Below are 16,637 nucleotides of genomic sequence, written 5' to 3'. Positions count from 1 at the left end.
CAAGCAGTGTTTGGAGAAGACCCATGCTTCAAAAATCTCAATCCTTTTCAATCTTTAGAAATAGTGCAAAATGACCTAACATCTTCGTATCAGCTCCAATGAAACCAACAGTTCAATGTACTCCAAGGCTGATCCATAGACAATGGATAAAGATCAGTTCAAATCTGTAAGTTTAGTTGAGTTTGCCATAAGTGGGTGAAGTGAACTGGCGTAGTAATTTTTGGGATTGATCTATACAGATGTAGCCTCTAACCCTAACCCTATTGCAGACTTCCAAGCAGATATTTCAGAATACACAAGATTCTGATGGGAGGACTCATCATCCTGGTTAACTATGGAAATTGGAGAAAGCGTCAGACTTAAAGAAAAAATATTTGACTGTGTAAAATTAAGTAACAGGTAATTAGATAGAATATTTTTAAAAGTACAGGATGACTAAAAGGTTAATCAGGAGAAAGAAAACTAGTTAGGAGTGTTAAATGAATAGCAAGAGTATTTAAAGGAAAATAATGAGTTAGTCATCAGAACGAGAATGAAGAGTTATTAATAAATAATAAATAAATGGAAGATAAAAGAATAAATATTTTACTTGTCTTTACTATAGCGGGTGTAAAAGAAAGTCCACTCATAGTCTGTAAGTAATTGCAGTATTGCAACAAACCTCATTGTTTAATTAACAAAACTCTTCTCGTAAGAACAGCAAGGTGATTTACCTCATCCATGCTACATCACTTTGGGTTGAAGGAATCCACACATAAAACAGCTCTGACTACGAAAGTAATAGTCATAATAAGGTGGAATGAAGAGAGGAAATTAATGAAATTACAGTAAGTAAAGAAACAACTGATGAAGCTACAGGCTGACAAATCTCAACATCTGGATGGACTTCATCCTAGGATTATGAGTGACTGCTAATAAGGTAGTTGATGCATTGGTGTTAATTTTCCAAACATCCACTGATTAAGGAATGGCTCCATCAGACTGGAAAATTGCAACTAAATCCGTCCATTCAAAACGTGAAGGATGCAGCAAATGGGAAACCATAGCCCAGTTACCCCAATATCAGCCTTGGGAAAGGTGTTACAATTGATCCTTCAAGAAGTCAGAGCCTTTGAATGGTAAAACTCAAGATAATCAGGAGGAGTCAGCATGATTTCAATGGGAAATCATTTTTAAGCAAAATTACTAGGTTTGTTTTAAAGGAGTAGCATGAACTGTGGATGATGGGAGCCTGTTGATATATTGTACTTGGATTTCCAAAAGGTAGTTGATAAGGTACCACAGAAAAGACGACAGAGCCGAATAAAAGCACATGCATAGGAGGCACCATATTAACATGGATAGATTAGTCAGCTAGTAGGAAACCCTACACACACACACACACACAAAATCAGGCAATCACATAAAACAGCCAAATCTGATTGGACGGATGCAAATAGTAGAATCCTACAGTAGTCTGTATTTGGGCCTCAACATTTTACAATTTATCTCAACAACACAGATGAGGGGAACAAAGCCATGGTGGATATACTTGCACACTTATATATCCATCTTTATGGTAGAAGTAAACACAAGGACTTTGCAGTTTGGATATCTATAGGTTGAGTGACTGAGCAAATATCTGGCAGATGGAGTATAATATGTGAAAATGTGTAGTTGTTTACTTTGACAAAAAGAATGAAAAATAGTAGAGTAAACAGAGAATAATGCAGAGCAGAGGGATCTATTTTCATAGCATGTAATCAAGAAGGTTAATAGATGCTACCTTTTTGTATGAAGAGAATTGAAAATAAAAAGCAAGGATGCTGTGCTTCAAGTATGAAAGGCATTGGTGAGACCATGTCTCAAACACTGTGTACAGTTTTGATTTTATTTAAAGGAAGATTGTAAATGCAGTTTAGAGGAGGTTAAGTAGATTGAGGAGAGTGAGTTGTCTTGAGGATAGCTTGGACAAGCTGAGCTTATTTACATTGGACTTTAGGAGCATAAGTGACTTGATTGAAGTATATGGAGACCCTGAATTGTCTTGACAAAACGCATGTTGAAAAGTTGTTTCCTCTAATGGGTGATTCCAGAACTAGGGGGCACCGTTTTCTAATTTTACATCACATTTTAGTGTAAAGGTGAGGAAACATTCTCAAAGTGTTCTGCCTTTTGAATTTGCAGCCTCAGGAGGCAGTGGCAACAAGGTCATTGACTTTTTTACAGCAGAAATAGTTATGATCTTTCTTGTTAGATAAATGAAACAAACGTTATTGAGGGAGAAAAGAATGTGGAATTCAAAATGCAAACAGATCTGCCCTGGTAGGTTGAAGGGCTGAATAATTTGCTTTTGCTCCAGTTTCATATATTTATACAACAGATTGATTTTATATATGAATGTGCATTTTTAGTGCAATCAAATCAATGTAGAGCAAAGTCGTCTTAAACAGAATATACACATGGAATTTCATTACCATATGTACTTGAGTAATAGTCACATTTTTTGACTATTTTTAAAGGTTAAATTTATTGGGTTGACTATTACATGGATCCTACTTTTGAATGGCTGAAATTTAAATGATATATGTGGAAAATCTCAGATTTGTTGGCCAAAAGTAGAAGGTTGACTCGTACATGAGATTCACTATTACTCAAGGGTAAACAGTACTTTAATGTTTACACTGGTTCCAGCAGTTAGACATTTCGCTTTAAATTTAACAACGGCCACCTTCTGTAAAGTCCTTCCAATGGGGAAAGTCAAGTAAGGTTTTCAACCTTCAATTATATTCCAAAGAAGGTTTGTAACAAAAGCAGACGTGGATCTGAACAAAGGTTGGACTATAAGGGAAAACTGAGACTATATCCTATCAATGCATGTTCTAAAATTATTTTTAAAAAAGTTACACTTCTGGTGCTTTACTTCTCTGATCCGTGGATACCATATATGGGTAGTGTTGAAAGGCAAGGTCCAGTTTCCATAAATCTCCTCTGTAAAAGTAAAACAATATACAAAAAAATTAAATGTCAATATGGATTAGTAATTAATTGAATGGAATTTTAATTTAATGGAATGCACTGCTTGGAAATGTAGTGGGCCAGGTTCAATTGAGGCTTTCAAGATAGCTAATTGATTAGACTGAAATATATAAAATGGCATTCAAATATAGATTATTTGGATAAAAATGGTGTGCAGAGACATGGAAAAGGAAGGGTATTGCCACTCGACAATTACATTAGGCTGAATGGCTTTTTTCTATACTATTATAGAAAAATAGAATTGTAACTGTTAAGTAATGTTCGAAATTACCTCTGACTATAAATGTGTAAACCTGAGACAGCAACTCTTATGAAAATCAGTTATTTTTGTCAATGGCTCATTTTTAAAATACAGCTTTAACTTTAATGAAGAAACTGATTGCTACGTATCTGGAAATCACTTCTATAAATATCGGAATCCAAAGACTTTTATATGGAGTGTGAAGGTGATGTATTCCAGAGTATCCTGCCTAAAAGTGTGATGGAAGCAGGTTATATTGTAACTTCTAAAAAATAAATTGAAATGTATTTAAGAACAAAAAAAAGGACAATGGTGCAAGGGCAGAGAGCAATTAGATAGTTTTTTTCCGAGTTAGAACACAATAAATTGCCAAGGCTTCATTTTTCATCCTAAAAGTGAGATACTTTGAATGCTGGAGATGAGATATAAAAACTGAAAATGCTAAATTCAGTTGATCTAGCAGCATCTGGGAAGAGAACAGAAGTTTTAAGTCCAATGTCCAACTTGTCTTCAGAAGGTTGTCATATTGGATTCAAAACATTCATGTCTTACTCTATTCATACTGTTGCTGGATATCTGCTTAGTTCCTCCAGCACTTCATTTTCATTTCTTTGTATATATTTTGTATTAATTGAATGTTAACTTCACTGGTTAATGGCATCTCATATTTATACTTGTCTTGCATGATACATCATATGAAGTTATCCATGTCTTATATTAATTGGAAAAGTTGAGAGTCTTAGGTACTAAATCATATTTACTCAATATGATATCTTCCTTAAGACCCCAACATATTTCAAAACTTACATTGAATTGTCAAATATAACACATTATTCAGATGCAAAAATCCCAATGAGGGGATTTGATCAGACTTGTAGCAGTGATATGGTGTGAAACGTTATGGAGACAAGGATGAGTAGTCATAAAAGAGAAGATTGCAAGTTCAAAATGTTCGAAAATAGATACTAATTTTTCTCAATAGCCAAGAAGTATCTGACCACAAAATCAGCACGTCTAGTAATTGTGAATGGCATACAAATATGTCATTTGTAGGGAGGGAGTGGGGCAAGAAAAGAAATTGCATAGACATTTAAAGTAAAGTCACTCATCAAGACATGAACTTTACTTCAAGTCAAACTATCAACACTTCATGTTAGGCAAAAAGCTATAATTTGAATAAGATTTTACTTGGCAGAAACTGCCCTTTTTGCCCAGTTTCAATTACATGCTGGGCATATTTCAAAAACTACCTGACCAAAAATAACATTTTCTAAATTTATTGATACCAAGATTTGCATCCACCCAATTTAAAACCAAGACTTAAACCCTTTGAAATGAAATGTATAGCAATAATATAGCAAATCAAGTCATATATTAAAGACTTCTTGTCAAACCTTTTAGAAATTTAGTTTCTCTAGCTAAACGGTGCTACAACAAATTCATATCAATTTCACTTAATGGATTATTTAGATGCATTACAATAGCAAGTTTTGGGAGCAACATAGAAGTTGGCCAGTGACAAATCAATGAGGCCACTGTATTCATATGTTCCTCATTCAGAGAGGGATGTAATAATAGATGTAACAATGGTACAAAATGATTAAATATTCAGTCAAGGAGAAATAGACAGGAGCCTAGAAATGAGATTTGTGCTATCAAGTTAAAAACACCCCTAAAAAAAACAGATAAGAATTATTTCTATTATGAAAGTAGCATATTGATTGATTGTGTTGAAATTCTGACCATCTTTGAAAATGCATTTAATATTTGGGGTGGCACGGTGGCTCAGTGGTTAGCACTGCTGCCTCATAAAGCCAGGGACTCGGGTTTGATTCTGGCTTCAGACCACTGCCTGTGTGGAGCTTTCACGCTCTCCCCACATCTGCGTAGATTCCTCCCACAATCTAACGGTGTGAGGGTTAGGTGAGTTAGCCATACTAAAGTGCCCAGGGATGTGCAGGCTAGATAAATTAGCCATGGGAAATGCATAGTTAAAGGGATAGCTTAGGGGTGGGATGCTCTTCAGAGGAGTGGTGTGGACTCGATAGGATGAATGACCTGCTTCCACACTGTAGGGATTCTCTGATTTGTTTCAGTTCAAACATTGTCAAAGCACACAAGTTAAATACAAAATACATTGTGTAGTGTTAAAATTTATATTAATTGATTAGACTGAAATATATAAAATGGCATTCAAATATAGGTTTTGCTCATGTAATTTATTTAAATCTAGTTCAAGTACCTTCACTAGGACACTTCCATTTGTCCAATGCAAGTATCGCTCTGGCAGGAACAAGAAATGCAAATGCACTTGCTTGAAATAGGGGAAGCCTAGGCAAATAGAAATTTAGCAAAGTTAGCATATTCAGACAAGGTGTATGATTTTTTTTCTGAAATGGCCCAAATTTCAGTTATAGTTTGTGAAAATGAAAATATATGGCATGATATCCTAGGCAATTTGTGGATCTAATGGCGAGCTGAACTTAAGAAATATCATGGTCCCCTGTATAAGAGGCCAGAAAGCCAAGGAGAGCTCCAGCCCAAATCTGTGACAATTACCTACCTGACATTGGGGCTGTTCCTTTCAAGGTTAGAAATCCCACCTCCAAGAACTACCAGCCAAATCAAAGGATAGTGGTTCTGAATCCCAGCAGTGGTTCTAGAAGCAGACAACATTGTTGGAATTTCAAGCAGAACAGCAGCATTAAAGCTGTCCTGCAAACAGTTAAGTGCAGTCCATCTTGCCCAGGCCAGGTAAGGAGATTGGCAACAGCAAAATAAGGAAGGTGTATTTCTGCAGAGATGACCCTCCATTGGCCATGGGATGTCCATTTAGGATCACCCACACTTTATCTGGGTCCATATTTATGCCACTATCATTACGTTGGTGATTTTCCCTTGTGCCAAACATAGAGTGCCACAGTTGAAGGTCACAAATGACATCTGGTTTAATAGACCATCCTCTACTTTGCAACTGAGAGAATTGCATGGACTCCATAAAGTAACAATTAGTCTACTCACAAATCCCCTGCTTCATGATAAATATTTAGGATATTAATAATAATTACATGAAAAATGTGAATTGTTTCAGAAGAGTCTGTATCGAATTGTTGAGTGAAAATCAAGTCAAACTAAATTTCCTGTGTTTTTTGAGATGGTAACAGAGAGGATTACTAAGGGAAAAGCTGTTGAAGGGGTGTGCATGTTCTTGCAAAAGGAGCTCAATACAGCGCCACACATAGATTTGAGGAAAGTCATGGAATAAAAGGAACATTATCAAGATGGAAACATAACTGTTTTCAGAATAGACAACAAAGTAATACTTTATGGGTATTTTTCAGGTTGCAGGAAGGTTTATAGTGGAGCATCCCAGTGGTCAGTATTGGGACACTTGCTTTTCATGAAATATAAATAAGGGATATAAATCATGGTGTGCATGGGACAATTTCAACAGTTGCAAGCAACTTGTGAGGACTGTAAACTTTAAGAACAAGGTAGAATTAAAGAATATTGACAAGTTGCTGGATTGGTTTGATAGGTGGCAAAAGAAGTTCAACATGGAGAAGTCAGAGGAAATCACTTTGGTGGAAAGAACATGAAGAGACACTATATAATGAAAGGATAAAATAAAATAAGGAACCGTGGTTGTTGGAAATTTTAAACAAAAATAGAAATTCCTGGAAAGACTCAGCTGTTCTGGCAATATCTGTGGAGAGAAAGCAGAGAATCTCCTGAAGAAGGGTTACTGGATCAGAAATGTTAAATCTGCTTTCCTTCACATTTTATATACATTATATATAGTTCAGACCTCAGCTGGAGTACTGAGTCCAGTTCCAGGCACCACACTATAAGAAGGATATGAATGCATTGAAGAAAGTGCAAAAGAATGTTATTAGAATGGTTCTAAGGATGAGATATTTCAGTTATGAGGATAGATTGGAGAAGTTGAGACTAATTTCCTTGGAGAGTGGAAAGCTAAAAGGAGAGTTGATGGAAAATCTCAAAATCATAAAAGGTCTGGTCAGAATTGCTAGGGAGAAATTGTTCGTAACATGAACAGATTAAAACCATGCCCCTTTGTTCTTGAAGTGTTTTGCGGAAATAAAAAGCAAATGTGAGGTGAGAAAAAGTTTTTTCCCCCCACACACATCAAGTAATTAGGGTACAGAATGAATGACTTGTAAGTATTGAGGCAAGTTCATTTGAGGCAATCTAGAGTTGATTGGATGATTATTTAAACAGCAACTTTGTTTTAGCTAAAAAGCAAGAGACTGACACGAAGTTTGAATACTCAGAATCTGTGAAGACATGTGTAGAATAGCCTCCATCTGCATCATAACAATTCTGAGATTCTGATCCCATGGGCCTAATTAAATTCTGTGTAATGAACTGTAACAACTTGTTGCTGAGCTTGGAATATATTGTGCAAATGAGCTGATAGCATGGACATTCTCAGATTAAGAGGCTGGAGGAAAGGTGAAATTCAAACATCCACATCTCTGACTGGAAGATGTTAATTGGGTTAGTTGTATCGATTATAGTAAAATGATTCTTAAAATATTTGAGAGGTTAGTACAACCAAGCAACTTAAAAAGGTTGTGTGATCAATATGGCAGAATGGCTAGAAAATAATCAAACATTAAATGTACATATGTTAGCACCCATGTTGTTATTCTGTCATTTTATGTATGGTAGGTATATTATGATTCAGTGATAGCATGCTTGAGATGTATACAGTAATGGTGGAATAGTATAATAGTTGGAAATGAACCAATATTTATTGTGCACGCACAGGAATGAGGATTGTGTTGAGATCCCATTGAGAATACAAGTGGGATCACAAACCAAAAATGTTCATATTGAAATGTGTAATATTTCAGTAAAGCCCAATGTACTCCCACTACTGCAAAGTCTCGATAAAAACCTGATTCTGCATTGTTTTGTGTAGTTTGTATAATCTGGTGTTAAATGAAATAAAATTTTAAGTACCAATGAGGCTTTTTGTCTTCTTATATAAAACTCATTGTACTAGAGCACAAATCATAGCTACACTGCTGTTGTATGGGTATCAACATAATGCTACTATTCTTGGCAACTAAGCTCAATATTACTTTAAAGTTTAGGGCCTACAAAAGTCAATCTTAAGTACCACAAAAATATTATGAAAAAATACTGCAAGTTTGAACTGTAAGAAAGAATGTAAGTGCTAATGAGATGGGTTTGGGCTGAATTTTAATTTATCTGAATCACTGGCCGTAGGAGAAACAATAAATTCAGATTAGATTCTCTACAGTGTGAAAACAGGCCCCTCAGCCCAACAATTCCACACCGACCCTTGGAAGAGTAACCCATCCAGACCCATTCCCCTACATTTACCCCTGACTAATACCTAACACCATGGGCAATTTAGCATGGCCAATTCACCTGACCTGCACATCTTTGGATTGTAGGAAGAAACTCACACAGACATAGGGAGAATGTGCAAACTCCACACAGACAATTTCCCAAGGTGGGAATCGAACCTGGGTCCCTGGCATTGTGAGCCACCATGCCACCCACAGGGAAGCTGTAAATCAGGATTCCAAAAGTTTCCTACATGCCTTGAGAAAGCCCGTTTTAATCAATTTGCTGAAGCAGTCAGAGGAGGAGATTTCATCTAAAATAAAATATTATGAACAGATCTGTTTAATCTGCAACTATCTGAAAAGTAGAAGTTCCAGGGACAAGATAAATTATTATTTTTTTGATGGTGGGTTAGTGTTAGGCCTACAGGATGATTTTTGGTATGCAGATATCATAACTAATGATAAGAAAAAAAGGATTCTAATTTGGGTACTGCAGATATATCAGTTCTTTCAGATGCAGTGTAGTGCTTAAAGCCTTAATTTCTCTTAACATCTGCAAACTTTGAGGTGCCTAAGCTATCACAATAACAACATGGGAGCAAATACAGGCTACCCTTTCCTACGAGATGGATATAATTAGTAATGACAGCTTAATAACAAAAATGCTGCACTTGGAGCATGAAAAGCAATATAAATGCAGACCTTTCTTTTTCTTGCCCTTTCTTCCTTCACCTCGAGGGGAATTGCTGCAATTGCTGACTCAGCTCAGCTGACATTAATATTTCCACTGGTCAAGCAACGACTGAGAAAACAAATCCTAAAGTATACTGTTTCACGAAACACTCTTCTGTGTTTTGTATTTATAGGTATATAACTGCTTTTTCTTTTTAGGTAAAAACAAGGAGTGCAGATACTGGAAACCAGAGTCTAGATTAGAGTGGTGCTGGAAAAGCACAGCAGGTCAGGCAGCATTCGAGGACCAGGAAAATCAACATTTCAGGCAAAAGCCCTTCATCAGGAATAGAGGCAGGAAGCCTCCAGGATGGAGAGATAAATGAGAGGTGGGTGGGGGTGGGGAGAAAGTAGCATAGAGTACAATAGATGAATGGGGGTGGGGATGGAGGTGATAGGTCAGAGAGGAGGGCGGGAGAAAGTAGCAAAGAGTACAATGGGTGAATGGGGGTGGGGATGAAGGTGATAAGTCAGAGAGGAGGGTGGAGTGGATAGGTGGAAAGGAAGACAGGCAGGTAGGACAGGTCATGGGGACGGTGCTTAGCTGGAAGGTCGGAACTGGGGTGAGGTGGGGGAAGGGGAAATGAGGAAACTGGTGAAGTTGGAACTGGGGTGAGGTGGAGAAGGGGAAATGAGGAAACTGGTGAAGTGCTTTTTCTTTTTGTCTGATGCCTGCAATTTGATGGTCAGATACCATATGAAGACACAAAGGAAAACAAAGCTACAGTCTAAATAATGGGTTGCACTTAAATATTCAATAGAATTAAAATGAGGTAAGTAATTATAGTGGTGTCAGGGAATTTTAAATATCGAAAATACTGGATTTAAGAAAGAGAAAAGGTAGATTTTTGAAAAGATAAGTTTTGAATGAGATTAAATGATACAATGTCATTAATGACAATCACCTGATGAAGAGCGTCGCTCCGAAAGCTAGTGTGCTTCCAATTAAATCTGTTGGACTATAACCTGGTGTTGTGTGATTTTTAACTTTGTACACCCCAGTCCAACACCGGCATCTCTGAATAATGTCATTAATGTTTGATTTGGGGGTAGGGGTTGCTGAGCAATCCTTGGGATCCATTTGACTGTGTTTGCTACTTGATATGCTCTGAAGTGCTGAATCACAAAAGTGTCTGTTACAGGTTTTACCTTAGGCATATTCTGGATATTGGAAATAAATTTCATGTATATTGTAAATTTAGAACATTAATACAGAACTTCTCACTGTTTGCTCAAAACCTTAGAATCTTGGGCCTTTATTCTCTTCAGATTTTGTGCGTTTTCATACTTCGTAGACTTAAAAAATGTGACTGATCTACAGCCAAATCATGACTTAAATTTGATGGTATCCTCTGGAATTGTAACACAACTGTCCAAACTGGGGATGTAGGCATACGTAAACAACAAATGGATGCCCAATTGACTTTTAGTACTTCGAATTAAAAGGAAAGAACAGTGACCAGGAAATCATAAGTTTCCTGTCAACAAAGAAGTACTGACTACAATTGAAGAGTAATGTTTTGTTTATACAATACTGTCGGATATCCGGAATTCTAACATGAATGCAAACTTATTCTTATAAGATTTGTCAGGCAGAAGATTCTAAAAAGAATGACTAGATTCTGCAACAGTAAACTGTTGCCCTGGAAGCAGCTCACCGAATTATCAAACAAATAGAAGAATAAAATATAGTGTTGCTGTGTGGTTATTAATGAAAAACAACTCCAATAACATCGCAAAACCTGTGTCTCATAATTAAAATGATCATTAAGAATCCAAGTGTATTATTGCTTAAATATCTGCTAAAAATAAGACCATAAGATCATAAGACCATAAGCCATAGGAGTATAAGCAAGGCCATTTGGTCCATCGGGTCTACTCCACCATTAAATCATGGCTGATGGGCAGTTCAATTCCACTTATCCGCACTCTCCCCGTAGTCCTTAATTCCTTACGAGATCAAGAATATATCAATCTCTGCCTTGAAGACACCAATCATCCCAGCCTCCACTGCGCTCCATGGTAATGAATTCCAACAGCCCACCACTCTCAGGCTGAAGAAATGTCTCCTCATTTCCATTCTAAATTGACCCCCTCTAATTTTAGGGATATACCCACAGGTTCTACTCTCCCTGCCAAATGGAAACAACATCTCAGCATCCATCCTTTCTAAGCCATGCATTATCTTGTAAGATTCTTTTAGATCTCCACTTAACCTTCTAAATTCTAATGAATACAATCCCAGGACCAGCAGCTGATCATCATATGTTAAAGCCTACTGTTCCAAGGATCATCTGTGTGAATCTCCACTGGACAACTCCGGTGCCAGTATGTCCTTCCTGAGGCGTGGGGCCCAAAATTGGACACAGTATTCTAAATGGGGCCTAACTGGAGTTTTATAAAATCTCATAAGCACATGTCTGCTTTTATATCCCAACCCTCGAGATAAAAGACATTACATTTGCTTTCTTAATCACGGTGTCAACCTGCAAATCAACCTTTAGAGTGAATCCTGGAATAGTGCTCCCAGATCCCATTTGTACTTTGGCTTTATGAATTTTCTCACTGTTTAAAAATAGTCCATGCCAGTATTCTTTTTCCAAAGTGCAACACCTCACACTAGCTTATGTTGAACTTCATCAGTCATTTCCAGGACCAGTCTCCTAAACTGTCTAAATATTTCTGCAGCCTACCCACCTCCTCAGTACTACCTGTCTGTCCGCCTAACTTCATATCACCGGTGAACTTCACCAGAATACCCCCAGTCCCTTCATCCAGATCATTAATATATAAAGTGAACAGCTGCGGCCCCAACACTGAACCCTGCAGGACCCCACTTGTCACCAGCTGCCATTCCGAAAAAGAACCTTTTATCCCAACTCTCCGCCTTCTGTCAGACAGCCAATCCCCAATCCAAGCCAGTAGCTCACCTCGAACACCATGAACCCTTGCCTTACTCAGCAGCCTCCCATGAGACACCTTATCAAAGGCCTTTTGGAAGTCCAGACAGATAACACCCACATGTATTCTTGTATTCTTTCGATAATGTATTCTTTCATTAATTTTCTCCAATTTTATAAATTAAAAGATAGTAGAGTACAAACATTGAGATTTTAAAACAAACAAAGATATTACATTATATGTATATTTATGAATGTTACAAACCTGCATCCGAGTGTTGTCTGAATAAGAGTTGTAATTCCTACACATGTGAAGATGGTACCGATCAGCTGACTGACTGTGTGCTGATCTTTTGCAACACAGAGTGCTTCAGCCAGAAGGAAAGGTACAGCTATGGTCCCACTAAAACAAGTTAAATAGTGCTGGAAAGCCAAAATTAAAAAAAAATTAGCTTCATTTATGTTTCACCCAGGTGATTGAACAAACAAAATTACTTCAGATTGTCATCATCGTGTTGATATATTGTCTATTGATTTTCAAATACCATTGTCTGATTTTAGCAATTAGGACTTCCATAGACAGAAATATTTTAAAAGGGACAAAACATTGACTTAAAATGGCCACAATAATCACCGAATCATACGAAAAGTTTAATGAAACTAACATAAAGTAAATAAAACTATGTGAACTGAAATGAATATTTTTATTGTAAGACAATTCACCTCATCAAAAGTCTTCATTGTCCCATTTTGATTTATGCTTAAGTGAGAGACTGGCTTAAGATTGACATTTAAAATACATACATACAGATGACTACATTTGTCTATTCAAAAGCTATGAGCATTTTGTTTAATCATGATGGGCAATGTAGCTAATATCATAGGCATGGTGGCATGTGCAGCTAGGTTCCCAATGGAATGGCTAAGAATGCAAGTTGAATGACTATGACAGCATGAATTAGCAGTCTTAGGATGACAAGCGAATAAGGAGAGATCATTAGCTTCATGGTGACAACAGACGTCTCACACGAATGAGAAGAAAGATATATTCAAAGCATGCATAGGAAATATTGATAAGAATGTCTGATATAAGTGTTAAGGTGATCAATGACAAGAGAACTGTAAAGACATTGAATGAAATATGGGAACTAAGATCATAAATTGGCCTTCAGACTGTATAAGCAGAAATCTTGGTAGAGTTTGCAAAGAATTTCTCTCAGCATATGTTTGTAAGATTAAGTCTGTAATAGCTTAACTCAAGGCTCAAAATGACTGTTTGAACATTTACAATTATACCTTAATGGGAATTTTCACATATTGAAGTCTAAACTTTGTATATAATTAGCAAACATAAACAAAATTCCACAGATAGGATGGAAAAACAAACTTGTATTTAAAACAAATGCCTGTAGTAGAAAGGAGTGATGGATTTTCGACCCTAGACCCAGCAAGAGAGTGAGAATCAGTTCTTCTACTTCAAGCAGGAAAAGCATCTGGTGACTGCACTGATGGGAGAGAAACATCAGAACAGAGGATTAAAAAAAGGATACCTGCAATATTCATGGTTCCTGATGATTTAAAGGTATCAATCAAACAACCATGGTCTCAGGCTAAAACCCTATACCTCACAAATACTTCAAGACCTTAAACTGTATACTCCTTTCATCTTTCTTTTTATACTGGACACTAACTCATTTTGTCTTTGCTTGCTGTCACAACTTTATTATTTCTACCAGTCGGTTTTAAAATGGTGCTTTCTCACAAGAAAACCTCTTAATTGGCTCATCATTCTGACTTTAAAAAGTTAACTACATTTTAATTGGGGAATAGTCTGGCTGCATGCTATAAAAGGAATATTGGGAGGAATTTTATAGAGTTTAATTAGTGTGAAATATAATGAGATTTATGGCAGAACAACACAAGAATTGTGATAAGGCCTCTCTTGACATTGTGACTCTCATGTCATTTTTTATACTTTTGACGAGTGGCATGGCGAGTTGCTCACCAAGCAATGATGAGTTGCCTAACAAGTTGGATTACAGGTTGTTAAATGCCTTCATGACTCAATTAGCCTCATTAATATTCAGCTACTCACCTTACCAAATGTGCCAAAAAAGCAAGACATTGAGAAATCTTGGCAGAAACCAGAGCGGGTAGCTGGCGACTTCAGCATGCCAAGTGCTCTGAACAACCTCCATGTTGGAGAGCAGGCACCAACACTTCAAGGCACCATCCATGGTTACCAGGCACATGTAATCCATATCCACAGTCATTGGCATCTGACCTGTGACAGCTTCCAAGAAACTTCATGGCACAAAACCGAGCCATGTACAATGCACTTTTGCACTTCGGTGCTAGAATGGTAACTAGTGGGGGTCCCCAATGTACTCATATCTGACTTATGAATAAAATCATATACAGGAATGTAATTTTACAGATCTGAGTTGCAAACACTTCCTGTGCCTACAAATAGTTATTTTACATTGTCCTGATTGTGTTCTGACTTGCATACAGACTCAAGAATAGAACTCGTTCAGAACCAGGGACTGCCTGCAATGCCGCAGCAAGGACATTGCATGCTCAAGGCCATGCACATAGCTAATGGACTGGACCAAGTTGCATCTCAGTTCTCCATTTGCTGTCATACCACTACCAATTGAATCTATCTGGATGCTCACAGCATCCCTGCCTTTTATTGATTGTGTGTGGCACTTTGTCCTCTCAGCCGAAGATGCCAGGTCTATATTAATTCTTGCTGCATGCAGCAAGAAAACTTAGTTAGCTACATGGTGAATAAATTCCACGCCCCTTCCCAAAAAAAAGATGCAAATCCCACTTAGGCATAATCATGCAAGATTCAGTCCATTGATCATTGTTGTATGTAACCAGGGAGTTTGTGAAGACAGGAGCAATTTCACTCCTTCTCACACAATTGTAAGAAAGCAGTAATGAAAGTAATTGAGATGCAAGCTAAAATAATTCACAAAAATACCCATGAATTTTCACAATGCTTCCCTTAAAAGACTAAGGATGATGATTCAAGTAAAGATGTGACAGCTGCCAGTGGATATCATGTTGACAATATTGTCTTCTTGCAACAGTAATATAACATATGTTCAACTGAAAGGAGAGCAGGCTACCAAATCTCTCAGTACCATGCTAAATGTATAAATAGACAAGGCTAAATTAATTTGCTTCCAATATCCCTCTTGATATGACAGCTCACCTCAAATCACCATCTATTCCCAAGGGTTTGCTCGAAGTGACAAAGGTATTGAATTCACATTATTCCTTAAACTCCTGCTCGACAGGGCAATGTGTTTGTATTGGCTTGCAACATCAGAACCTCAGAAATCTAAGATTTTTAATGGTTTCTGTATCAGGGCAGAATCGCTTCCATTTCCTTTCCTTGCAGACAGATGATTCTAGCGATATAACATCCACAGGAGAAAATAGCTTAATTCTGTAAGCATTTAGGAATTCTTCAATGAAAGGAATAAAGCATAGCTATTTCAGGATAAAAATATCAGGCAACAAAATAAGCTGGAGAAAATTCAAAGAAGTCTAATGTGACTGAAAAGCCAAATGCAGCTTATGTAGCTTTAAACAAAATAAAAACTCCTGCTGAAATTTTCATAAGATTGTAACAGCACAAATCATATGGAGTGCCGCTCCACTGACAAAAAAAATGGATATTCTAAAACAAGCGTACAGGGCCCATAGGAAGCATCTAAAACAAAGATCCATACATAAAATGGATTTGAGTCTCTGGACCCAAAATATTGATTCTGCTTTCTTTCCTAGATATTGCCAAGCCTGCTGAATTTCTCCAGCAATTTCTGTTTTTGTGTAAAATGACTCATTGTGCTTCTTATACAGAGTAAGTATTTTGTTTAGCAACTACTCTTATAAAGTTGTAATGTGATTAAGTATTCGTAATAAAAAATGTCACACATGCAAGTAAAACAGCAAATACCTGAAATCCAAGCAAAATGCAAAGGTACCAGGGAGGAACGTCCTCTATTTTGTAGATCATATCAAAACTGTTACTTTTAGGAAGAGTGGATTGCACTGGATCATTTACTTTAGCTGCAGAGTCCTGAGAAACAATAATAATGTAATATCCTGTCAGTCGAAACCATGTTATTGTAAAGTCATAATTGATAGTAAAGCATTATAGCATGACTAGATATGAAACTTGTTAAGAGCTGTAATATTAAAGTAAGTTGCATTTTTAAAAATTCTTACATAGGATATGTTAAAAATGTAATTTGACTGATGTAACATTTCATTTGCTCCACCCTTCCTGAATGAGCATCTTATTGCAGGATTATGATTCTAAGCCTCGCCAGCATTTTTCAAATCAGAGCCAAAATGCTAAAAGTTAGGCGGTTATTCAAC

At 36.9% G+C, this 16,637-nt stretch overlaps 1 protein-coding gene across 4 annotated transcripts in view; it reads right to left on the bottom strand.

Annotated features, from left to right (window-relative positions):
* The window catches only part of slc23a1 (solute carrier family 23 member 1), a 128,068-nt gene that overhangs the window by 56,472 nt on the left and 54,959 nt on the right, over nucleotides 1-16,637 (bottom strand). For all 4 annotated transcript variants that reach the window (XM_043703707.2, XM_043703706.2, XM_043703709.2 and 1 more), the window contains 4 exons: nucleotides 16,213-16,335; nucleotides 12,502-12,659; nucleotides 5,502-5,590; nucleotides 2,903-2,970 (listed from right to left, as the gene is read on the bottom strand). In XM_043703707.2, coding sequence (XP_043559642.1) covers nucleotides 2,903-2,970; nucleotides 5,502-5,590; nucleotides 12,502-12,659; nucleotides 16,213-16,335 — 438 coding nt within the window. The remainder of the gene's footprint in view (nucleotides 1-2,902; nucleotides 2,971-5,501; nucleotides 5,591-12,501; nucleotides 12,660-16,212; nucleotides 16,336-16,637) is intronic.

The sequence above is a fragment of the Chiloscyllium plagiosum genome, unplaced genomic scaffold (genome assembly GCF_037043375.1).
Source record: "Chiloscyllium plagiosum isolate Xiang-an unplaced genomic scaffold, Cpla_swu_hap1 HiC_scaffold_16, whole genome shotgun sequence".
NCBI classification, from domain to species: Eukaryota; Metazoa; Chordata; class Chondrichthyes; order Orectolobiformes; family Hemiscylliidae; genus Chiloscyllium; species Chiloscyllium plagiosum.
The sequence above is the reverse complement of the archived record's forward strand: the minus strand, read 5'-3'. Positions and strand labels throughout refer to the sequence as shown.